At 35.5% G+C, this 26652-nt stretch overlaps 1 protein-coding gene across 4 annotated transcripts in view; it reads right to left on the bottom strand.

Moving 5' to 3' along the window:
* Positions 1 to 26652, bottom strand: part of FOXN2 (forkhead box N2) — a 54717-nt gene that overhangs the window by 14306 nt on the left and 13759 nt on the right. For 3 of the 4 annotated variants that reach the window (XM_043468515.1, XM_043468511.1, XM_043468513.1), the window contains exon 2: positions 9264 to 9814. In XM_043468515.1, coding sequence (XP_043324450.1) covers positions 9264 to 9800 — 537 coding nt within the window. In that variant the 5' untranslated portion in view covers positions 9801 to 9814. Of the gene's footprint in view, positions 1 to 9263; positions 9815 to 18769; positions 18902 to 26652 lie in introns of all 4 variants that reach the window. The other variant, XM_043468512.1, reaches the window with a different exon arrangement.

Raw genomic sequence — 26652 nt, 5'->3', positions numbered from 1 at the left:
ACTCAGCCATTAAAAAGAATTCATTTGAATCAGTCCTAATGAGATGGATGAAACTGGAGCCCATTATACAGAGTGAAGTAAGCCAGAAAGATAAAGAACATTACAGCATACTAACACATATATATGGAATTTAGAAAGATGGTAATGATAACCCTATATGCAAAACGGAAAAAGAGACACAGAAATACAGAACAGACTTTTGAACTCTGTGGGAGAAGGTGAGGGTGGGATGTTTCAAAAGAACAGCATGTATACTATCTATGGTGAAACAGATCACCAGTCCAGGTGGGATGCATGAGACAAGTGCTCGGGCCTGGTGCACTGGGAAGACCCAGAGGAATCAGGTGGAGAGGGAGGTGGGAGGGGGGATCAGGATGGGGAATACGTGTAAATCTATGGCTGATTCATATCAATGTATGACAAAACCCACTGAAATGTTGTGAAGTAATTAGCCTCCAACTAATAAAAAAAAAGAAAAAAGAATTAGTAACCTGGAATCGACACAAAAAGTGTCTGAATGTTTTTCATAAATGTGTGGGGGAACAAAACCCAATAGCAAATACAATGCAAACACTGAAGTATACTTGCTAGCAATGAACTGTGTGATTAAAAGCCCTGGAGGCAGACAGCCTGGGTTCCTATCTCCAGCTCTGCCATTTACTCGCTGTGTAATTTTAGGAAGGTTAACTAACTTCTATTTCTCTGGGTCATTATTCCCATATTTGGAAGGTATGGATAATAACAGTACCTACCTCACAGGGTTGTTCCATGGATTTAATTGCATGTAGAGTACTCTGCACAGTGCATGGTGCATAGGGCCACAAGACCACAACACTCTAGGACACACCATTCACATCACAGTTTGTGAGAATGATACAACACCAAGCTATGCAGAGAACTGAATGAAGGGCTATGCATGATCGCCCTTCAGTAAGGTGGTGTCATTCCCCCCAAAAGTGCTAAGCAATATGATACTGGGTGATGAATCCAAAAATAATTATTTTTATGGCATTAACACTAGTGTTTATTTTCCCATTTAAACTGCTTAAATTCAAAGCAAACAATTTAATGAAGAGATGGCAAAAGTCTCAAAACTGAGGGATGGAAAAGACTCTTGTTAAAGATAAAAAAAGAGGAATAAGTACCATCCCTACCCTCAAGATGGTTAAGTTACAACATTTAAGACCCTTCTGGATAATAAGGTAAAGGGTACACAAGCCCAGATTTCATGGAAATAGCCATAAGAATCCAAAAATAATAGAAATGTATGGTTATTGGAAACTAGGGAAAATATAAACAGAAGCACCTACTAAATGGTAAATGAGAGATGCCTCAAAGAATGGCTTGCCTGCTCCACAGTTTCCCTAATATGAAGGAACAGCTTACTAGGAAGGTAAGCGTACAATACACCTGAAGAATACACTAAAATGATCTAATGTGCAAGGCAAAGGCCAGACCAGGAGATAATTCCTTCAGAGAGGTTTGAAAACTGCTGCATATTTTACCTCCTTCCTTCTTAGAAGGTCACACTACACACTAGCAGATTGCTGGTGGTTTAGTCACTAAGTCATGTCTGACTCTTGCAACCCCATGGACTGTAGCCTGACAAGCTCCTCTGTCCATGGGGATTCTCCAGGCAAGAAAACTGGAGTGGTTGCCATTTCCTTCTCCAGGGGATCTTCCCGACCCAGAAATCAAACCTGGGTCTCCTGCATTGCAGGCAGATTCTTTACCGACTGAGCTATGAGGGGTCCTAAATAGTCTTGCTTTAATTAAACCTGTTTTATATTAAAAATACTGATGTAACTGATGAATTCTTATAGAATATACTTTCCTAATGTTAACACTGAGAAATGGGTTTTTTTTAGTAGAAAAAACTACAAACATTGATTAGACCATGAAGAAAAATAAATCTCATTTAAAGGTCACTCTAGTGCAAAAAGAAAAATAAAACCCAATAGCCAAATTCTCTGACCACTTGGAAATTTATAAACACTCTTGAATTTAAAAAGCTATCCAAACTATAATTACAGATTATAAAAGGCATAAGAAAAACATAAAAACTAAGTGGATGTGGTCAAATGCGCAGACATTAGTTGAGCTAGTTAAATGAAATAACTGAAGGATTTCAGGAACTGTAACATCACCTGCTAACTCTTCCTTAAGGATATATCTATCCTATTTCTTTAGCTGAACATCCATCCCTATCTACCAACCTGAACAGTCTGACTAGAAGAACATCCCTACAAACGTACCACATGGACCCACAGCTTACATATAGAAGCCCACAGCCATGTAAGGAGGAGGTTCAACTGCAAACTCATCCCACTTTCCAAGAGCTAAATACCACTTGCACAGAAGTTAAGAGTATAATCCTTGAAGAAGAATACCTACCTTTGGAAACCTGGCTCTGTCACTTAACAGCTGTGTAACCTTTAGAAAAATGTCTATGTTCTCTGTGTATTAGTATGCTCAAAATACATAAAAAACAGTACCTTCTGGACATAAGCCCTTAACACCAAATACTACTATTGTTATGTTTTATGTTCATTTTCCTTGCAGTTTTAAAAATTGTTCCTCTTTCTTCCAGTCTAATATCATTGTTTTTATTCTCTAATAATTTATTTTTCTGCTTCTATTCCACTAGGTACTGACATTAAACTTTAATAAATATTTTTGAAGATATTTAATCTTTTGAAGATATAAATGTCAAGTTAAATATAAGGTATAACCTGAACCCTTCTCACCATGGTGTGAAAAATTTCCTCACAAGATTAGTGAGATTCAAACTGCTACTAATTTTTGTTTTTACATTATACCTTTTCTATTTCAAAAATCCCTTTTGAAAATTTGAATTATACCTCACAACATTAACAATTATCTAGACAACAATAAAACTGACCTGTGTCTTATTCCCCTGCTCCTTTCTGCTTGTATAAAATCCCATATGATGCAAGCTATTATGATCGCTGAAGATTTAATGTGATGAATTCCAGGGTGCTCCCATTTCCTGAACTGTTTTCAAGGTAACATTAGTCTATTCCTGAGGTTTTTTTTTTTTTTTTTAATCTCTGAATATCATGTCATAACTACTATAGCATAACAGTTTAGTGAAGGAACAGTTTCACAGGTTTTAAAATCAAAATCTTAAAACACTGCTTATTGACCGGCTACATGACATTGGACTAATCATTTAATCTCTGTCTGTCCTCTAATTCATATTTTATCTGTAAAAAAACAGACCACTTCACTGAGTTGTGACAAGATTCAAATAAGATAATTTTTATGTAAGTGACAGAGCTGCAAAGTAAATGAATACTAAGAGGTTATACTGAAAATGGCAGAAAGTCAGTTTATGTTCCTCAGTTTATGTTCCTATTTTTTTCTTCTAAGAGATGAAGGAATTTTTAAAACATAAACAGTAAGAACAAAAATTAATTAATTTTGAATATGAGACAAAAGTTAGAAATAAAGAAGAATTAAACTGATAAGGGAAAAACACTTTTGTGTGAGGAAAAGTATGGTAATTGAGTGTAAGGCAGTTTTTAACATCCCAGCAACTTAAATATATTGGAAAAGAAAAACCATGGGTGTCATATCATGCTGTAATACAGAAAGTAACGTACCATCCCATCAGGTGAAACCTTTTCTGGCCTATGGCAGCAAGATATCACATGAACTATATTGAAATTTTAAGTTTTTTCCAAAGGAAGTCAAATTTCTACCCATGTATTTTTGAATTAAGTGATGGGCCATACCATCTTAAATTACATGTATTTCCAATCACTTGGCCTAAGTGAAGTGTATTCTGAAGGTAGAGAAATAAAACTTTAAAATAATAGCACCCACAGTATCCTTTGTCCCCAAACCACTTCAGTCATATAGAAAATAAATACACAAATTATTTTTCATATATAGACTAAGATAATTATTTTAATGATTCTAACCATGTTCTATCTTGGTATTCCTGAGATTATACTCCCAGAAGCTATTTAGTTCAAATCTACTTTTAAAATTCTATTGTGAGAGAACTGCAAATTGTTTTGATCATAGAAGAATTGGTATTTCCTTGAAATAGCACATTGGAAGCACTAGTACTGAAAACTTGCAGTTCAGGGCAGTTAAGTATCTTGAGTAAGGTCTCCAAATAACTGTCTGTTTTGTGTTACCATGGCAGCACTTCCGTTCACTGAGCCCGTTCACAAAGTATCAGTAACAAGATAAAATTGTGTATTTGCTAACCTATGTTTTAGAGTCTAAAGCAAAAAACTTATTTTTAAATCTAAGTCTCAGTTAAAAACTATGCGTCTTTATTAAGTTGTGCTTAGATGACAGAACACAAATAATAAGAGTTTAAGAAGTGTTGTTTTAAAGTGAATATGACTATTACAAGACATGTTTTTTGTGTGCAGTGGAAACAGGAAATGTGCATTCTCTCATGTACTATTTTGCATTTTGAAACTCTAAGGCTTTTGGACGTATTTGGTAATGAACCACTTAAGGTTTTGAAGAAATAAGGAATATACTGAGAATTGAACTTTAAGATTTATCTTAATGGAAGTTGTAAAGAACACTGGGAGAAGAAACAATGCTCACTATTCCTGAAATGTTTTTATGTACCGGCATGGTACACTTTAATATTTCCACCCCACCCCCCCGACTACCTTTTTCAGTGGTTTTTAAAACCACTGAATTTAAAAGGGCATTCATAATTCTTGCTTATAGTATGAACTTTTAATGGTGGCTTGCATGACTTCATTTCTTGGGATTCAGCTATTGAAGCAAATCACCACCACGAAAATGTACCGCCTGAAATTGTACTAAATCAGGCAAAACTTCTGATTTCACGTTCCCCAGCTAAAATCTCACACTAAATATTTCAGTCTGGCTTTTATAACAAAGTTTGGAAAACAGATTTTAAGACTTCAATGTTAATGTTCAAAACATAAAAACAAAGCAAAAACGCGTTGCCTAGTTTTTCTGGATTTTAAAATTCATAAATAACAAGCCAAGATTTTTAGGCCTATCTTTTGAGAGTGGTAACTATGGTATGGATGAGGGCAGGGAGCTAAGCAGCAGCCATAGCAGGTGACCAGATGTCTGTATCAACCTGTAGTTTGACCTGGACCTTTGTCATCTTGCTTTCTTTTTTGAGATTATCATCTCCAGACAACAACTATTCATCAGAAAAAGTGCTTTTCAAGGTTGCCAAACTTAATGGAAGTAAGTATAACTTACTTGCGTTTTGCAGGTTGAAAGAGAAAAAAAAATCAGTATTTTAAGGTACTGATTCAAGCAGTATTTTATTAAAAAATAAAAACAAACCACAAGCACTCCCAATCCCACTTGAATGTATCACTTTTTGTCCAAATTTTGCATTTAATGACATAATGTTGGCAGCTCTAAAATGGCCACGATAGAAATATTTATATCATGGAAATCGGCAAAAGTGATACCTTCACTGTCACCCAATTGTTAAATATTTATCCATACACCACTGTTCATATATTTTTAATTCTAATCTTTTGGCTGCTACTTGATCCTAATCAAGTTTTTTTTTTTTTCTTTTGGCTGTGAGATGCAGCATGTGGGATCTTAGTTCCCTGACCCATATCAGACCTGCACTCCCTGCAGTGGAAGTGTGGAGTCTTAACCACTGGAGTGCCAGGGATATCCCCATTTTCAAGTTTTTTTTGCAACATTTGACACTGTTGCTCATTCACACTTAACTTACCCTTGTTCGCTTCCATTCTATCATATTTTCCCTAGACCCTTCTACTGAACACCAATGCTGATGACTAGTTTCTTTTATATCTTGCCATAAGCATAAATACAATAGGTCTAAAACTAGAAAAGAATTAACTGATACAGTTCAAAAAATAAAATCTAATGATGCATGGTGGAAAGAATACATCCAAAATTTTCAACACTTTCAGTCATCTGAAAGGAGAGTTTGACTGATAGGGGAATCTGCTTCCAAAATGGCTTATTCATATGTATATCGAGTCTGATTTCCTCGCCATATGGGTCTCTCCATAGGGCTATTTAAATGTCCTTATGATACAGCAGCTGACTTCCCATACAGCTAATTGGCCAAGAACCCAAGATGGAAGCCATGTCTTTTATGACCTGGATTCAAAAGGCACACTCTATTTCCACAATATCCTCTTGGTTACACAAACCAGCCAAATTCAGTATTGAAGGGGGACTCTACAAGGGCAGAGATACTGGAAGGCAGGGCTCATCTGGGGGCCATCTTGGAGGCTAGCTACAACAGAGCGATCCTTAACAATTGCTGAGGCTTCTTAATGGCCAAGCACACAGCTGGCCTTCATAAACATTCCATGTGTAGTAAAGAATGTGTTAAATAGCAAGTTATTACATAGCAATAGATAACTAATACAATCTCCTTTAATCATAAGATAATGATGTGTCCAAATGCCTTCCTACCCAGGGTGTCTCATGGATTAGAGGCATCAGGATCACCTCAGAGACCGTTAGAAATTAGAAAGCCTCAGTCTCTATCCCAGATTTGCTGAAGAAGAATCTGTATTTTAACAAGATCCCCAGATGATCAGTAGATACTTTCAAGTCTGAACAGCACTGTCCTATGAAATCCTTTGGTTATCTAAAGATTTAATTGTTTGCTTTTTAAACTTTTATTCCAAATAAAAATCGGAGTTTTCTGCTACCAGTTGGGTTATAGAAAACTACAAAAGAATACTCCTAGATTAACAAGAAAAAAACCAAAATGATCTACAGAACCATAATTTTTTATGAGCCTGAGAATTGAGGCTGCAAGAATTGAATTTTGAGGTGTGACAGGTCCTGTGAGGAGGGATGAAACATAAGAGCTGTTTCACCTTTGGTAGAGCATGGAAAAAGTGGCAGTCACAATAAAGAGTAAGAAAATAAAATACTCAAGGGGACTTAAGGAAGACACCCTTGGAGATGGAGATAGATGTATCGAGCCGACTATGGTCTGTGGTTGGAGCAAGGATATCAGGCAAAGCTCATTCATGCTCCAGGTCCTGAATGAGTATAAGGTGAGATCAGGTGTCACTCTGGGAGAGGCACTAAACTGCCTAAGCCCTGGACAAAGCAAATAAGAAGCAAAAGCTGTCTGCCATTGACAGACAAAGTACCCCCGCCTCAGCCCAGTCACCAGCAAAAGAGAGCTGCTATTGGAAGGCAAGTACAAAACCCAGTCATCCTCACACTTTACTGATACTAGGCAATGTAGTATACATCATGTGGAGGAGGACAGGAAATTAGCTCATGCCCAAATGCTCCAAAGATACAAAGCAGAGACCTGCTGCCACTGGGAAATGGTCACTCACTTGTACCCAGAACTCCCCACTGATACTAGGTAACATTTACCTACCATGATGGGAATGGACAAGAAACTGTCCTGAATGCTGGAACAGCATTAATTCCTTTCCCAAAGGAATTTATACAATGACAAAGTATCCTGTATTTGTGCTCTCCAGTATACCAACCACTAGCCACATGGAGGGATCTGGTTATTGGTAAGTGCAGCTCTGGACCTCACTGGGTAGATGGGAGAGTCTTCTCATGCAAGAGACAGGGAAGTCCCACACTTGAGGCACAGGCATACAATAAGCCTGCCTGACACTAAAACTGGAGACGAACCAAGAAACCTATCTTGTTCACACCAAGAACCTTGCACCAAGTAACAAGGAAGAACAATGTACTGCTAAGGGGGGAGCAAGAGTACAGAGAGAAATATTTAACTCCCCTCCCACTTCTAAGCTAAATGTGTCGCAAACTGAAAGGTAAAGGTGGAGCAGAAAAGCCAAGAAAAATCACCTGACATTCCAGGCCTCACACTAAGTACAGAGTATCAGCAGTCTCTCCATAAGAATGTAAAGACTATGGTATACCAAGGTAACTATGACAACCACAAAACCCAAACCCAACTCAACTGTTAACTAGATTGAGCAATACCGGTCCATACTAACAACCTGAGAGAAGTAGAGGTGTATCTATTTCTGATAGAAATATTCTTTACTTCAGTTTCTACCATTTTTTAACAAGCAATGTCTGACATTTAATGCAAAATTATGTGACACACAAAGGCAGGAAACAAAACAATTAACAAAACCAGACCCAGAGATGGCCCAAATATTGAAATTATCAGACAGACACTGTGACTATGGTTAATTTGTTTAACAGACCTGTGGGAAATTTTTAGCAGAAAGATGGAGACTATTTTTTTTAAAGGAAAATGAAAACACTTTAAAAAAAAATGAAGATGATTTTATTAGGCTGAGCAGCAAAATGGATACAAGAAAGAATAAAACTGTACAAAGATCAATAGAAATTATCCAAATTGAAAGAAAGAAAAAAGACTAGGAAGAGGGACAGAGCAATCAAGAGGTGAGACAACAGCAAATGGTCTAACATATTTTCACTTGGAGTCCAGAAGTAGGTGGTGAATCACAAGAAATATTTGAAGAGATAATGAGGAAATAAATTTCTAAGTTTAATGAATGACAACAAACCACAGATCCAAGAACGTCAGAAAAACCAAGGCAGGATAAAAATAATGAAAAACACACTTAGACACATCATAGTCAAACTGCTAAAAAGTAAGTGATAAAGATAAAAATCTTGAGCACAGTGAGAAAAAAAAAACTACAAACAGAAGAACAAAGATAAGAATGGCAACAGACTTCTCATCACAAACTATGCTACCCAGAAGACAAGAGAATAAGTCTTTAAAGTATTTAAATAGAAAACAATGTAATGATAGATTTAAATCCAACCGTATCAATTACACTAATGTAAATGATCCACATTTCAGTTATAAGGCAGACACTGCCATACTGAATAAATAAGAATATATAAATACAGCAACAAAAATATTATAGAAACTAAGAATAGAAAGTTGGGACGTTAAAAAACTAATTATAACCGAACCACTTTTCTGTACACCTGAAACTAACACAACATTGTAATTAACTATACTTCAATTTTTAAAAGTTAAAGAAAATAATAAACTCCTAATTTATACCTAATTTGTACCTTTAATAGACTGAACAGAATTCTGCTAGATTTATATCAATACTGAAGAAATTTAAAAACATCTGAGATGAAAGCAAATGGTGAATAAAATTAAGTTCAAGCTGAAGTAAGCTGACTTGACTATTTTTTGTCTTCCTTTGACTTCCTCATATTTTAAGATCTCCATGTTATTTTCCCCCACCTCTCTAAATATAGCAATGTTCATAAACACTGACCTTGCCATGGCTTCTTTCCACTTTCTGAAAACATTTATTCAGGGACAGATTATGTCGAACAGAATTCTTCCAGCCAGTTGGTGCAGTTGCAAAATATGGGAAGCGGTTCAGAATCCAGCTATAAATTTCTTTGACTGGCAAACACTTATTTGGAGAGTGTTCAATAGCCATATAAATGAGAAGACTAAAGGAGTATGGGGGCTTTGAAGTTGCTGATTTTTTTTCTTGGTTCTGATAGCACGATGGTCCAAAGGATGGCACATCATCTCCTTCTATGTCATACAATGGACTAACAATTGGAAGACCTTCGCTTCCAAAGCTGAAGTTTGTTAGGAGATTAGTACTTTCGTGAAGCCAGTTCAAGTTTGTGAGTTCATCATCTGCTGACTCATTGTCCACTAGAGTGGCCTTTGGCCTGGCAGCATCAACAGCTTCAGGCAAGCTTCCCATTTTGTAAATCTGGCTTAATCCTGCAACCTTTTCAGCTCCTGGAGTTTCAGCTCTCTTTTCTGGAGTCATTCCAATTACTGGACCCATTTACTCTTACAGTTCTGCAACAAAAGAAACAATTATCAACCAATGTTATACTTAAGATTCATAAGCACATGGAAAAAGGAAACACAAATTTAAAAATCCCCAAATCAGAGAAATTTTACAATCAATATCCCATATAATATTTAAGTATAATATTTGCATAACAAATGCTAAAGGTTATAATACAAGGAACAGAACTTATTTCATGTTATTTGAAATGGCTATAAATAAAATGCCCCACTATAGCAAAATATGTACAGGTGATATTAATAAAGCTGAATGTATTCTGAATACTTATTACAGTCCCTAGCCCATAGTAACTGCCTAATAAGTAATGTTTGCTATTACTAAAAATGAATAGATTACTTCTTTCAATTATAAAATTCTATAATCTATTCATCTATAATTTCACTATAATGACAGTGAAGTTAACAGTCATACATATGGCTCAAAATAGATAATAATCAAGTTTAAAATAAGCTCAAACAGTAATTCCAAATAAACTCTTTCCTCAAACATGATTATAATACTATAAAGAAATAATTTCTAATATTTTTATAGTATATCATACTAAAAAGATAACATTTCTTAATCACTAAATTCATTACTAGCAAAATCATATTTACTACAGATTTATTATTGTAAATTCCAGTATTTTTAACTCTTCCTTCTATATACTATCTCATCAAGTACTGATGGTGAAAGGTTGACATTCTTAGTAAAGTTTGAACTGTCACTGTATTTTCAAGGGGAGGAAAAAAAGCTGTTTCTAAGCTAACCTTTTTTGTTTCTATTCTCTCAATGATTTTTGTTTTGCTTCTGAAACATACTTCAATTCAAAAATCTTACTATGGAAGAATAACTGACCAAAAAGGAAAGTGGCAGAACTAATGTGCCCTTTAATTCATTTTCAACTGTTCAAGGTACCTCATTTCCGAATTCTGTGAAAAGCCCTCTGCACCTACTATTACTCTACTCAAACTTCTTACAGGTATGTAAGTGAAGTAAGAGGAGCAGCCCCGGGGTTTGATTTTATTTAAAACACAGCTGGCAGGGTTCTCCAAGAATTATGGAAGCCGGTCAGTGTTGGATATAAAACAATCTGGATTCTTGGAGCTATTAGATGTGGTCTCAGAACGCCCAATTATCAGTAGCATCCATCAGCTAATATTTGGGGTGTAAGCCATTGTACTAAATACTACATATTGTATCTCAGATGACTGTCAATTAAAATGCATAAACTTTATTTACACTATTACTTAGTTTTACATATGATCCTTTTTTCCCCCACTGTGAATCCCGTAATAAGAGTCTTTTACTTTTGTACTCCTAATACATCATAACAAAACATTGGGCATAAGGAGGCACTCAAATTATAATTTCAAACTGAAATGAACTTATAAGCAATAAATACCAAGTGCTGGGCTACCTGCTTTTAGAAGTTACTTTATTTTTGAAACAAACCATTAATGCTAGGAAATATCACCACTAGTTACAATCAGAAAACTGAAATCGCTGTTATGGAAGACAAGTAAGTAAACTGCCTAATGTTCTAAAGCTAATAAAAAGTGAAGCCAAAATTACAAACTAGGTTGAGTTCAAGATTCAAGCTTTTCTGTCCATTTGAATACACTCAATTTCTTAAGGAACCTTTATTTTTAGCAACACTACCTAAAACAGGTACTGTTGACAGTCTCATCAGAAACTAATTCAAATGGTTGCAAATATGTTACCTCTGAATCACAAGTTTAGAATGAAATCCCATTACTTTAAGATGCAAGACAATACTATGGCAGCAAATGTGCCAAAGAATAAAGCAAAATTGCTTGCTTGCTTACTCTGCCTCAGTTGTTGTGTTCAACTCTTTGCCAGTCAGGACCATAGCCCGCCAGGTTCCTCTGTCCATGGGATTCTCCAGGCAAGGATACTGGAGTGGGTTGCCATTTCCTTCTCCAGGGGATTTTCCCCACCCAGGGATTGAACCTGCATCTCTTATGTCTCCTGTATTGGCAGGTCGGTTCTTTACCACTAGCGCCACAAATAGCCAAGCAAAGTTAAAAATCAAGTTGAAAGACTGACATCCTCTTAGTAAGGTTTCAATTGTCATTGTATTTTCAAGGAAAGAAAAAAGCTGTTTTTAAATTATCCTTGACAAGTACTTTAGAACACCAAGTCCACCAAAATAAATAGGCAAATGATCTTTCCTTACAAATAAGTACATAAATAACAAACATATGTATTAGAAAATATTCAACTTCACTGATTATTAAAAAATGCAAAACAAAACAAAAAGGTGACATTAAGTATGATAATATACTTATCATAGTGTCTGATAAACACAAATAATTAGTAACATTATACAAGTAACAATATCTTTTGTTGCCCAATATCAATCATTTCATGCTAATGCTCAGTTGCTCACTTTTTGTGAACTCGTGGACTGTAGTCCACCAGGCTCCTCTGTCCATGGGATTTTCAGGCAGGAATACTGGAGGGGGTTGCCACTTCCTTCTCCAGAGGATTTTTCCCACCCCAGGGATCAAACCTGCGTCTCCTGCATTGGCAAGCAGATTCTTTACCGCTCAGCCACCTGGGAAGCCCTATCACCAGTTTAAAAAATTTATCATACACAATTTTGGGCAAGGACCTGGGGCCATTTTGAAAAACAAGATGGCAATATGCTCCAAGAATCATTAAAAATGTCATACTCTTTGATTCAATGCTTCCACTTATGAGCCACTCCAGTGAAATAATCCTAAGTCAGAGAAAATATTCTCTCCTTATCTTTTACACACACACAAACACACGTACACACACAGATGTTTATCCAGGAATTATGAAAAAGAGGAAAACTATACAGTTTATATATTTTATTATAGAGAAATAGCTAAACGAAAGCACATCTCTTTAATCTAATATTTAGTAGTCATTAAAAATGAAGATTGTGAAGTAAAAATTGAAGATTGTGAAGTAAACAAACAAGTTTACTAAAAACTGGCAAAAAAAAAGTAAGAAATATACAAGAAGCTAACAGTGGTTTGTATAGTAACTTATATAATAACGTGTAATTTTTTTCTTTGTTATATTCCCCAGTGTTTTAAGATGTTTATTACTTTTATAGTTTAAAATTAAAACAATATACTCAAGGCAGAAAAGGTTGTGTTAGATTATTTTTAGTTGTATTTAGATTTCACACAAAACAAAATCACAAAACAGTCACAGACTGATCAAAGGACTCTAGTCAAAAACAGAAGCTACCTCCCATATTCTTAGTACAGTTTAGTTTGTTACTAAGCTTTTCTGTAACACAAATTAGCTCACTGGTATGTAGAGCAAAGAGTTGAGTACAATGTGAAAGTCACATAGGTTTGTACATGACTTTTCTCAGCCTTTGTCTTTACACTACTAAGTAATAAAAGCTAAACTTGAAATAAGCTAACACAGTGGAAAGCAGTATGTACACAATTCTTATTCAACCCATTTTCCACCTCTTGGCACAGCTTGGCCACATGCATTTTCTAGAAAATACTTAATGAAATCTCCTCTCCAGATCTTTATGCATTCTACTGCCTCCACAACCCTGTAGCTTCAACCTTTCCTTGCACAAGCTTCAGTCAGGCTTTCTCTTCGTCTTTTTTTTTTTTTAAACCTCAGGATGCCTGTAATATTTCTTTACTTGTAATAGATTTGATGTATCTTTTAGAATATTCTAGCATGCTTATTTACTCCTGTTAGTGTTCTGGTTACAAAGCTTTGCAAGTTTTGGGTGTGACCCATTTCACCTGTGCACAATTTCAGTGTTTTCAGAAATACATAATATGTAACACTGTAACAGAAGGTCTATACATTTTACACCAAAATCAAGAAAAGTTTTAGTTTTAAGTTTTTATGAAACTACTTCTTAAAATGAACTGAAAATATTCAGTAGCAGATAATAATATTCATGGAAGTTTGATTCATAAAGCAAAATAAGCACAGAAATAAAAGGAAATCTGGACTAGTGATGTAATACTTCCTTTTAGTAATCTTTTAAGAACAATACTTCAATCAACCAAATATAATTGTTACACTCAATAAATGTCACTCAAAATAGGCAGTTAAACCTAGAAAATGTGGGATTTGAAAAATATATCCTAGGCTTCCCTGGTGGCTCAGGGGAAGAGTAGTTAACAGTCTGCATGCCAGTGCAGGAGACAGGGGTTTGATCCCTGACCTGGGAGGATCCCACACGTCACGAAGCAACTTAAGCCCATGTGCCAAAACTACTGAGCCTGTGCTCCAGAGTCTTGGAGCTGCCAACTACTGAGCCCATGTAGCTGCGCTCAGCAACGAGAGAAGCCTCTGCAATGAGAAGCCTGCCTGCACATCACACTGGAGAGGAGTCCCTGCTGCTGAAACTAGAGAAACCCTGTGTGCAGCAACGAAGACGCCACACGGCCAAAAAGAAAGAGAGGAAAAAAAAATGTATCATAATTTATTAGGCGTGTAACTAACATAACTCAAATAATGAATACATTCACTATAAACTGATTTCTAAAACCAAGACACTGCTACCAAAAAAGGAAGTAAATGTACAAGACAATTTAGCAAAATACACATTTATGACTCTAAATCTACACTTCAGGAAAGAACAGAATTTTCTCTCACAAGGACAATTTTTAAAGTGAAGAGTTCAATCCCAGTATTATTTGAACCCCTCCCTAGATTTTCACTGTGTAACGGCCATGGTAGTATCTTGAGGAGAGAGCTCAGTATTAAAATATACCATATTTTTTTTCACAACTATGCAGCTCACACATCTCTAAAGGTGTCTAACAGAGAACTGCATGTCTGCATATCATGTTCAATGATACAGTGACACTCAACTTCAGGGCAAGAAAAATAAGATTTCATATCATAATTCTTAGATCACATCACAAAATGTTAGAGGAGAGCACTTTTGCTTAGGTTTGTATAATTAATAATACTGGTCTGAGAGGAAATGCTTGACAGAGAATAAATAAGGGAAACCGAGGCAGTGAATTTTCAGTGTTACAAGGTGCTGAATTAAAGGTTTTAGAGATCACAGTGAGAGCATTTTTTTTTGCCCAAAATAACTAAGAAACCTCCTAAACATACAGTGTTGTTTAAAACCACATAGATTTTATGACTTAATCTGTTCACATTTTAATTGGTTGTAACAAAGACAAAGCAAACGAAAATTTTTTCCTTTATAGTTAGAATCCTTGAATATTATATTACTTAGCCCTCTAAGTTTTTCACACATCTTACAAAATTGAGCTGTGCTGAAGCTTGTTTTCCCTTCCACCAAATTCATTAACATTACTGCAGCAGTAATTCATTCGTTTTTTTACAGATGATTTACATTCTACTGTATGAATATACCATTATTTATTACACTCTTTAGACATTTATTTATGTTTATGTTTGGGGCTATTACAAGTAGTATTGCTATGGACATCTTTGTTTATATCCCTTGGAACACAACTGTAAACAAGTTTTCTGAAATTCTAAAAGCACAATACATGTGAAGCAGCAGTTATTGAGCCAGAGTATTCTTTTCTTCAACTTTAACTGCTAATGACAGATTACTACCAGGAATGTACAAGTATACTGTTTGCTCCATGAACTCATAAAAAATTTTTTTTTCCAACCTGATGACTGTGAAATTGTATCTCGTTGTGGTGTAATCTGCATCTCCCATATTATTAATGGAGTTGATATCTCTTCATGTACAAAAGAAACCTAGAAGGCAAACGTATATATAATTTTGTGTGTGTGTGCCATTTAGACTCCCTTCTCTATTAAGTGTCTACTGAAGCCATTTGTCTGAGAAGGCAATGGGCACCCCATTATTGTTTGGATACTAATTTTTATATGTAATGCAAATATCTTTCCCTATTTAGATGGCTTGTCTTTTTATTAGTTGCCTATTAATGAAAAAGTTCTCAACTTTAATAGGGTGAATCAGCCCTTTCTTTACGGTTACTATAGTCTGTTTCTCATTTAAGAGTTTCTTCTGTATACAAAATTCATAGAAGTTTTATCCCATACTGTCTTCTATATGTATTATAGCTTTTACCTTTCACATTTAAGTCAACCCCCCCCCAAAATATATGGATGTATTTTTTCAAATTCAATTTCATCTTTTACGTATGAAGACACAATTGTTCCAGCATCATTTACTAAAACTTTTGTCCTTTCTGTTGGGAGAACCAATCCATCATCGGCTCTTAGCACTCTCACCAGGTATGCCAAGAATGAAAGAAAGAATGTGGCCCATTTCGCAGGATTGTGTTTGCCACACGCAAAATTGAGGAATGACTTAACACTTTCTAGACAAAGGGCAGCAAGAGTTCCATTAACATTTCCCTTTTCATACTTAAGTTATTTCAAAGAATATATCTTAATTTCCATGGGATTGTTTTTCTTAGTGATTTCTAACTAATGATTTATGGCATACTAACCCTCTGAAATTTGTTGAAACTTGCTTGATGGTCCAGTAGGTGTTGATTATCATGATGATTCAGCTGATGTTTCTACAGTACTGGATGCAATATATGTCCATTGGATCAAGCTTGTTAACTACATTGTTTAAGTTTTCTATATTCCTGATTTTTTTTTTTGGGGGGGGGGGTTCCTGCTCTCTTTACCAATTAATGAGGAAGATATACTACAATCTCCCACTACAGTGGTGAAATTTGTCAAATTTTCCTGGTGGTTCTATTAATAAATGTTTTATTTGTGGTTTTATTAGTGGTATACAAATTTAAAACTTCTATGTGGAAAACTGAAACATATACTATTGTGTATCAACTCTTTTCTCTCTAGTAATTCTACTTGCCTTAAAAGTCTATTTCAAATGATATCCCAGTTTTCATTCCATTAATATTTGCCTGGTATATCTTTTTCCATCATTTTACCATGTTTTACATGTTTTTTTACATGTTTTTACATGTTTTACATTTTTACAACACGTCTTCCTTTTGTTTCTTTGTTGTTTAGTCGCTAAGTCATGTCCGACTCTGCGACCCCACGGACTGTAGCCCACCAGGCTCCTCTGTCCATGGGACTCTCCAAGCAAGAATACTGGAGTGGGTTGCCATTTCCTTCTTCTTTGTTTCTTTGTTGTCTATACTAAATCCCATATAGGTAAACATTTTAAAATATAAGGCACTGATATAATGGGATTTACTTGTATCATCTTATTTGTTATTGCACTGTTTCCTTCTCTCTTATCTTGCTTGCCTTCTTTGGGATTATTTTTTTCTGGTTCCACCTTTTCATCATCTACTAGTTTGGAAGTTATGTATTTCTATTACTTAAGTGTTACTTAAAAATTTTTACTACACATACTTATCAAAATCCAAAGTTAATTTTAATCTTCTCCTGAGTAATAAAAATACTTTTGAATACTAGCTCAAATCACCTCCTCCCAGTTTATAAAATAACTGGCATTTAGTAAATAACTAAAATAACTGCTGTTTTAGTTCTAGCTTTTTTTAAACCCCATAAGACACTATTATTATTGTTTATACAAGTTTTGAAAATGAAGTTACACTTTATTAACATACACTTACTACTGTCTTTTGATCATCATTCCTTCCTGAATCTCAGACTCTCAATGACCATTTTCCTTCTATTTAAAATGGTCTGCTAGGGAGGTGGGGGAGGGACGGCATGAGAGTTTGGAGTTAGCAGACACAAATGATTATATACAGAATGGATAAACAAGGTCCTATGGTATCACACAGGCAACTATATTCAACATCCTGTGATAAACCATAATGGAGAAGAATATGAAAAGGAATATACATATATGTACCTGAATCACTTTGCTAAAAAGCAGAAATTAACACTGTGAATCAATCATACTTCAATCTAAAAAAAAAAGCAGTTTGCTAGTGAATTTTCAAATTCTTCTGAGCATGTCTTTCTTTTTGCTAGCTATAGAATTCTGGGTTGAACTAGAGTAGTTCACTGGCAACCCACTCCAGTATTCTTGCCTAGAGAATCCATGAACAGAGGAGCCTGGCAGGCTACAATCTATGGGGTCGCAAAGAGTTGGAAATAACTTAGGGCCCAACACTTTCACTTCAGTTTCAGAGTAGGTCAGTTTCTAGATGTATTTGTCACTGAGTTTATTATTTTCATGGTCTCTATTTCCATTATTGCTATTGAAAACTGATAATCCTTTCAAAGTGCTCCATGTTTTCTCTTAAATATTTCCCCTTTATTAACCTCTTTTATAATTTTCATTTTCTTGTCTCTCTGGATTTCTTCAGGTTTATCTTTCATTATATCATTTTTTTCTCCAATGGGGTCTATTTGCTTTTATCTAACCCTTGCATTCTAATTTGTTACTATATATTTCCGTTTCTAGGACTTTTGATTCTTTTACAGAATGTTTGCTCTTTTCCTCACTGAACATATTAAATATACTTTTATATTTTACATCTGATAATCCCAAGATATGATCGAATTGTAGGTCTGATTCGACAGATTCTCTTATATTGGGCCCTATTTCCTTAGATGGTTTGTAAACTTTTATTTTAAGCATCTCATTTTTCATTAAAAGTTTCTTTCATGATTATGATTTGTGCTACCTCTGTCAGGCCCCTGGTAGTAGCAACAATCCAGGATCATTTAAAATTCTTAGCTTGAGGTCTAATGTGAATTCAGGCTGCAAACCAGTGTAAGGGCTCGTTTATGGTAACAAATTTTCAGTAAAGATTTATTTTTCCTGTTCACAGCAATATTCTAGAAAGATAACTTTGTTGGGGAAGAATTTCTAGATCACTCTTACACCTATGGTAAAGCGCTATTATCGGGGAAGATCTACATGTTTTTACTTTGGCTGGCTCTGGGTTTTGATTCATGATCCCTGAGCCCCAACAAGGCCATGAAAACAGAAGCTCGCTTGATTTGGTGAATACCTTCAAGGCAGGAGCCAGCTTCGGTACTCAGCTTACCTCACTGGGTTTCCAATTCATGTTCGGTTTAAATAGTCTTTACTTTTGTGCCTGAGCACTAATGCATTTGATCCAGCATTTTAGGTTGTTTTCAGCAGAAAGGCTGGTCCAGGTGCTTAGTTCGCCATGTCGCTGGAAACAGAGGTTTACATTAGTTTCTGATGGCAATATCTCTGAAGCATATTATCCTGTATTTCAGAGCACTGGTTCTTAAGTTTCTTCTACTTCCCTACATTTGAGAACTTTGACTTACTATCACTAAGAGTTGCTTGTAATGACAGTGATTGCCAGCTGGTAGTAGGTAGAAGACAGTTCCCTGGAGGTGAAAGGTAGTAATTAAAAGTCATGTGTACATTTTTTGTTCAAGAGGGTGCTTCTTCTCATCCCCTTTAAAAATCATACTTTTTAAATATAGGAAAAATATTTTAACCCCTTAACTATGATTCAGGCTGGGGGCCCACTGGCATGTCTTAACTCAGTCTACCTTTGTGTCCTTTCCTCTAATGATTCTCCTAGTTGAGGCAGATCTAGAAGCCTTAGGAGTCAAAGGGAAAATGTGGTTCCAAGTGGAAGGTGAGGTTTAAGCCCCACTTCGATGTTTGTATTGTTTCCATGGCAGCAGGTCACAGAACACCAAAGCGAACAGGGGCCAAGACATACACTCCAACCCTTTCATTTTACTGTGGAAGAAACAGCCTCAGAGCCAGTGATTTTGCCAAAACCATTTCCCGTGAGGCAGTGCATCCAGGATAACACCTGAGTCTTCCGAAGCCCACTCTCTCCATCCCAACCCCGCTCCACTTTCCTCTCATCTCTTCATCCAAGTGCCAGGCCGTTTGGCACTTGGCACTTTGGCACATAGCAAAAACACTCAAAGTGTTCAGAAATGTTTGGTGGCTTGCAAGAAAAATCATTAGCCTTCCCGACTCCACTTATGTTTGTCTATCTCCTAGTTGCATATATGAAGGGCTTCTCCAGTGTCTCAGCGGTAAAGAATCTGCCTGCAATGCAGGAGCCACAGAAGATGCGGGTTTGATCCCTGGGTTGGGAGACCCCCTGGAGGAGGGCATGACAACCCCCTCCAGTATTCTTGCCTGGAGAATCCCATGGACACAGGAGCCTGGTGGGCTATAGTCCATAGGGTGGCAAAGAGTCAGATACAACTGAAGCGCCTTAACACATACATTATTCAGGCTACTGTAAACAAAGATTTGGCAAAGAATAATACTTAAAGGGATTGTTCAAGTATATAGGACTATTTCCCACTTTCTCAGTATTTCTCAATTAGTATGTGCTATGGATAAACTCTGGGGGACACAAGTTTTAAAAATTTTCATTTTGTGCTTTCATTTCAAAAGCAATATAAAGGGAAAAAATCAGACTTAAAAATAAACTTACTTCAGAAACTAAAGTCAGTGATTCTAAAAATGGAATCTATAATTATTTTCTTTAAAAGAGATCCATGTATTATTCCAGTTACAAACACTGCTTCACACTGAAAGGTCTCACATATGCTATGCTTGAGTTACTGGATTAATCTTAGTTCTATATCCTAGTTCTCAGTTGTACTGTAGTCACTGTACCTGATTATACAGGATATGATCCCTTATCTAAAATCCTTGAGGACAGATATATTTCAGAATTTATAGAGTATTTTAGATTTTAGAAAGGGACTACGATGTATATGTGATATATTATACGACGTGCCATTGAGGTCTGAGACAGGACCCCATAAGAAAGATGTTAATATTTCTGCAGAAAAATATACATTCACACAAGAAGGGAGTAAATAAAGGCCATAAATAGTTTTCTATCAGTTCAGATTATCTTTTACCACTCAATGGGTTAAAAGATCATTTGGTTTTCAGAGCATTCTATTAAAAACATGGAAATACAATTATAGAACCATTATCTGCTATAGACTGGAAAGCCAGATAAGTTTCATTAGAATTTCATACAGATATGATAAGGGCAAAGAGTCCTCCTTAAGGTACATGAATTTAATGTATAAACTTTGAAAGTTTTTTCCCAACTACTTAAGAGACCCTTTTTGTCTACTTATAGTTTAACAGTTGAGGATACAGATAAATTATCTCCTGTTAAGCAGGAAATATACTATAATATGAACTCTAAAATGCCAGAAATATCTAAATGCATATAGGAATTTTAAATATATTCCAAAGATAACATATTAGCTATATTGGATCATGAGTATAATGTCTTTACATAAAGTAATGTGATAAAAGAGAGAAAGAGAAGTATAAAAGTTATACTATTCAGAATGATCTCTCCTGGTCCTTCAAGAAGAAACCTTTTATTCCTACTACATTCATGGCTCTATTGTCATAGTTGTTAGTTAAATGGTAAAATAGTGTACAACTATAAAATGAAAGGCTTCTTCCTTGAGAAAGGAATGAATGCATGTAATACTGCTGCTGCTAAGTCGTTTCAGTCGTGTTGGACTCTTCGCAACCCCATGGACTGCAGCCTACCAGGCTCCTCTGTCCATGGGATTTTCCAGGCAAGAGTACTGGAGTGGGGTGCCATTGCCTTCTCCAGTATGTAATACTAGAAGATATTGAATAGAAATGTGAGGAGGCAGTACATTTGAAGTTAAAATTGTGAAAGATAAGACAATTTCATATTATCAAGTCATAAGATAGAAATCATTATTATTAATATTAGAATCTGGTGGCAGTGAAGCAGAGGGTTTAAGAGGAAGCATGAATTGTGAACAGATACTCCTGGGTTCAAATTCCAGCTCTGCTACTCAACAGACTAGAAGACCTATCAATGTAGAATTCTAACAGTACCTACTTTCATAAGGTTGTCAGTACAAACTAAATGAGAATATAAAGGACTTAGAACAGAGGTAGAGAGTAAGGACATAATGAATACTAGCTGGTAATTATTATTACTATTATTAATTTTTAAACTATTATTAGCTTTCTTTCTAAAGCAGTATATATATAAATGTTGTATTTCTCAAATTAAAAAAATTGAGTGTAAGATCCACAACAATATTTTATGCTTTAAAGCTTAGAAATTTTAAAGAAGTTCTAGCATTAAGGATGGGCCTCCTTTTAAACTAATGACACCCTCTGGTATGGCACAAATTAGGACTTCTCAGAAGAGTGCTGCAATAACAGTTTCATCATTTTCTTTATGATGTGACTTTCACTTCCTTTTACTGTTTCCATGAACTTTATGTTATGTCAGTCTTTTACCAGTCATGCCACATGACAGAATCTTTCTTCAAATCTTTCTAGTTTAATAATCTAAAAGAATTTAAACCATATATAAACTTTCAGAACTTTTTGAAGTTGATTGCTATTAATAGCCCCTAAAGCATTTAAGTTCCTTTATTAACAGCTCTGCCTAATGTTAACATTCTAATATATAAGAAAAGAATTTATATAAAAAAACAAATCAACTACACTACCTATGAAATAAAGTATGCTAAGCATTCAGTAGTAATGACATTCTCAATCATAGAAAGATAGAGTGGCAATATAATGCTATAACCAAAACAGGACAAGAATATAAATACATACATGCTGTTGTTTAGTTGGTAAGTCATGTCCGACTCTTGTGGTCCCATGGACCATAGCCCGTCAGGCTCCTCTGTCCATGGGATTTCCCAGGTAAGAATACTGAAGTGGGTTGCCATTTCCTTCTTCAGGTATCTTCCCGACCCAGGGATCAAACCTGTGTCTTCGGCATTGGCAGGTGGATTCTTTATTACTGAGCCACCAGGGAAGCTCCATCTACATAATAGTTTTATTTATACCTAACTAGTTCAGAATCTACTATCCTGAATCTACAGAATTCTCACCAAGTTAAAATATACAAAATAATTTCTTTCAAGATATTATTATATTGTAAGTTTCTGGATAATATCTATAGTACCTTAAAAATATCTATAGAACCTTAAAAAAATATGGACTCATGTATACAAAATTAAACAATCCCAAAAATCAGGCCCTCAGTCCAGCAATTCACATGAACATAAAAGCTTTTTAGTGTATACCTTAGTAAAATAAATCCATGGCAAATAAGGAATTAATTGCAATTAATTCAGTTCTATGAATGTGTTTAATACTTTTTTAAAGTTCTTTTCAAATTATTCTAGAGTTTCATGTTACATTTTTCAATTTTAATTGTTTTTATCTTGCCTACATCATAGTTCTTAGAACCCTGTATCTGTAAGTTACTGTTTGTGAGAAAATTTTTTAATTGTTGTAAATTTATATTTAATTCACTATATCATATAATAATTGTTTTTAGGAAATGAAGAGTAGCACTGAAAAAAGACATAAAAAAATAGCTAATTTTTGATGCGTGTTTATTTGTGTTAGTTGCTCAGCCATGTCTGACTCTTTGTGACCCCATGTACTATAGCCTGCCAGGCTCCTCTGTCCATGGAATTCTCCAGATAAGATTATTGAAGTAGGTAGTCATTCCTTTCTCCAGGGGATCTTCCTGACCCAGGCATTTAACCTGGGTCTCCTGCATTGCAGGCAGATTATTTACCATCTGAACCACCAGGAAGCAAATTTATTACAATTTATTTTTTTCTTACACTCCTGAACATCATTGAATACTTCTTTCCTCATTATACAGAAATGATAAATGAGGAAAATCATTTTGCTGTTTCTACAAAACTTTTACTACACTGGAGTGAAAAGGAACCATGCCATCTGTTATGTTCTACTAGAATTGGAAAGAAGTTGAAACCAAATCTTGAGCAATCATACTGAGAGGCCCTGAAGAAGGCTTCCAGTCAGTCCCATGCTTAAAGCAAGGGATGGATAATCTCAAGCTATATGGCAGCATCTGAACTACAAATAAAGTTGTCTCTCACCGTTTTCACCCTACTAGTCTAGCTTCCTATTTAAAATCAGTCTCACTATAAATACTTGAAACATCTAAATTCCTAAAACTTGTGACAAATGAGTATGATATTTGGTTATATTTAATTTTGTACACTTACAATATCTAATTATGTCTTTTTACATGCTCTTAAGACATTTGGAAACATTTCTATTGACTTGTCATTTTACCTCTCACCAAGAACTTACTGTTATCAGTAAATTAAACTCTTAGAAGTCTCAAAAGAGCAACCAGAGAGTAGGCCCCTTCTCAGACTTGTGGCTTTTCCATTCAGTCACCTTAAAGTAACCAATATAAAACATCATCTGACAGGCTACGGCAACCCTAGCAAGGGGAAACAAGCTGACATTCACTTAGCTCAGATGACTAAACAATGCTTTTTACAGAAAATGTCTACCACAGAGTCCAGGCATAACACAGAAATCCAAGATGTTTGTGAATTTTATCAGAATTGCCGGTCAGTTACTTCAGTTCTCTACTGTAATTTAAGCTTGCTCTCTGATTAAGATACACTATATAATAAAAGGAATTTCCATTCAATTTCCCCCTCCTTTCCTCATCTTCATCTCCTTAGGAATAAACCATTTTTATTAATTAATTATAAAATGTACCACTACTTAAGACCGGAAGCCATAGTACTACGTTTACTAGATTGACTCAGCAATACAATAAGCTTACAACAAGCTCACCATTATACATTTTAGCAGTTTACAGATACTATTTTCAACATCTCAAGTTCATCATTTTTAAATCACGAAGACAAGTTTCTTGCTAATTTACCACACTGGTAGTAATAAAAGTGTAACACTTACTGAGCACATACTATTTGCAAGGCATTGTGTAACAAATATAATGCTAAAAACTTTAGTATTCTACTAGCTCACATTATCTGATAACTTTGGTAACTCTCAGGTAAGAAAAAAAAATAACCCATATTGAAGGAACTCACAACCTTTTCCTACAATACATTCTTTGTTTTAAGGTTCTCTGCTATAAATACTATCCATCCCATAAAATCCAATATTGAGAGTAGAGGATAGATTCAAATCCCAAAAGTATGACTGCAAAAAGACGCATGTTTGATTATAATGCTACATGATGTCACATATCCAGGACAACTGAAGCATTTCGGTCTCTGAGGGATAAAACTGCCTCTTGGTCATAGATTTAGGTGACACAGCATGTGATCCATTGTCTCTAAACAAAAAATATGTGCAGCTGCATTTTCCAGTCAAGAAAGGGAAAGGGAGGGGAGGACACAGAATACAAAAGGGTCAAAGATTTGTCTCATAGGGAAACTGTTTTTCAAATAGGGATTAAAAAAAAAGAAGAAGAAAATTGATTGAGGGAAAAACCTTTGACCAACTCATGCTAAATGGCAGAAAACACTAAAATCAGGGAGGGGAGGGGGAACTGTTGTGGTAATCTTCCACCAAATCCACTTATCTCCTAAATCAACTTGCCCAGATACAGTGTGTAAACCATGGTTCAAATGCCACTTCTATCTGAAAAAATGTGCTATTTGTACACAGTGTAGAGTTTCCATACACACTGTTGCAGTATTTGTCTTTAAAAAATTAAATTTTAAAAAGGGTCTCAGTTGTTCATTTCTTTCTTGGAGATGTTAAAATGAAGCAACAGCTTCATAAGTTAAAAAAAAAAAAAAGAAAAAAGACAGAAAGGTGTTTGCTTCTAACTGGTAAAGAAACCTGATATTCTCTGTATAAAGACCAAATTACCCCCCCTTTTTTTTTTAATGAACCCTAGCACATAACCCGCCTTTCACACAGAGGAACACTGGTTTCAAAAAATAGTTCCACAATAGATCTAAGTTGAGTGAAAATTGTTTTCTCTGTTGAGAAAAATAGGATTTTCTAATAAATGCTTTTAAAGGCTTCCCTGGTGGCTCAGATGGTAAAGAATCTACCTGCAATGCAGGAGGCCCGGGTTTGATCCCTCAGCTAGGAAGCTGCCCTGGAGAAGGGAAGGCTACCCACTCCAGAATTCTTGCCTGGAGAATTCCATGGACAGTTGAAGCCTGGTGGACTGTGAGTCCCAGTCCATGGGATTGAAAGAATCAGACAAGGTAATGACAAAATAATTTGTAACTTCTATTAGTATCTAAAACACGAGTTTAGCTTACATGTTATGAAACATGATAGGAAAAAAAAGCACTACTAGCTTTTGGTGTAAATCTAGCTTACAAGACCCATCTTCTCAACCTTTGGGATGACGATCAATGTTATGTCTGAACAAAAGTGCATAAGAAGCTAAAAAAAACAGTACAGAAAAGTAAACAAAACACAAAGGGAAGGAAATACCTTTACCATGTAGAATGAGAAGTATTATCACCATATTGTAACCAGGAAGCCAACCAGCACTTCAGTTTTTCGATAGCACTGTAACTGTACTTGAAAAGCTATTTTGAAAGGAACAAAGTTTCAGAAACCTGAAAAATCAACAGATCAAATGTCCTAAAGTAAAAAGATAAATTTGGTTGGCAAGGGAATACAAACAGGTGGTATTCTTTGTCACCAAAATTTATTTCTGGGTAACATGGTTTTCATTGCTTTTGAATATAAGCCATAATTAGTCAGTTATGCAGTAAGTATACAGAGAATTAAATTGTTCAACTGAAAATAAGTGTCTTTTAAAAGCACATTCATGATCAAAATAAATTTAATAAAGGCAAACAGTGATATCTTACATTACTAATGCCCCCATAACAAATTTGGAAAGCAAAATTACAACTTAAGACTGTATATGGCTGATTTAATATACTGATTTCTTATGTAATTCTAAAAACAATACAGGGGCTCCCCCAGCAGTTCAGTGGTAAAGAATTTGCCGACCAATGCAGGAGACACAGGTTCAATCCCTGATCCCGAAAGATCCCACCCACACAACTAAGCTCGTGTACCGCAACTACCTTAGCCTGTCCTCGAGTGCTGGGAGCCTCAGCCACTGAGCCCACATGCAGTAACTACTGA

Source organism: Cervus canadensis, chromosome 5 (assembly GCF_019320065.1).
Source record: "Cervus canadensis isolate Bull #8, Minnesota chromosome 5, ASM1932006v1, whole genome shotgun sequence".
Lineage (NCBI taxonomy): Eukaryota > Metazoa > Chordata > Mammalia > Artiodactyla > Cervidae > Cervus > Cervus canadensis.
Note: the sequence above shows the minus strand (reverse complement) of the source record. Positions and strands in the feature narration are given on the sequence as shown.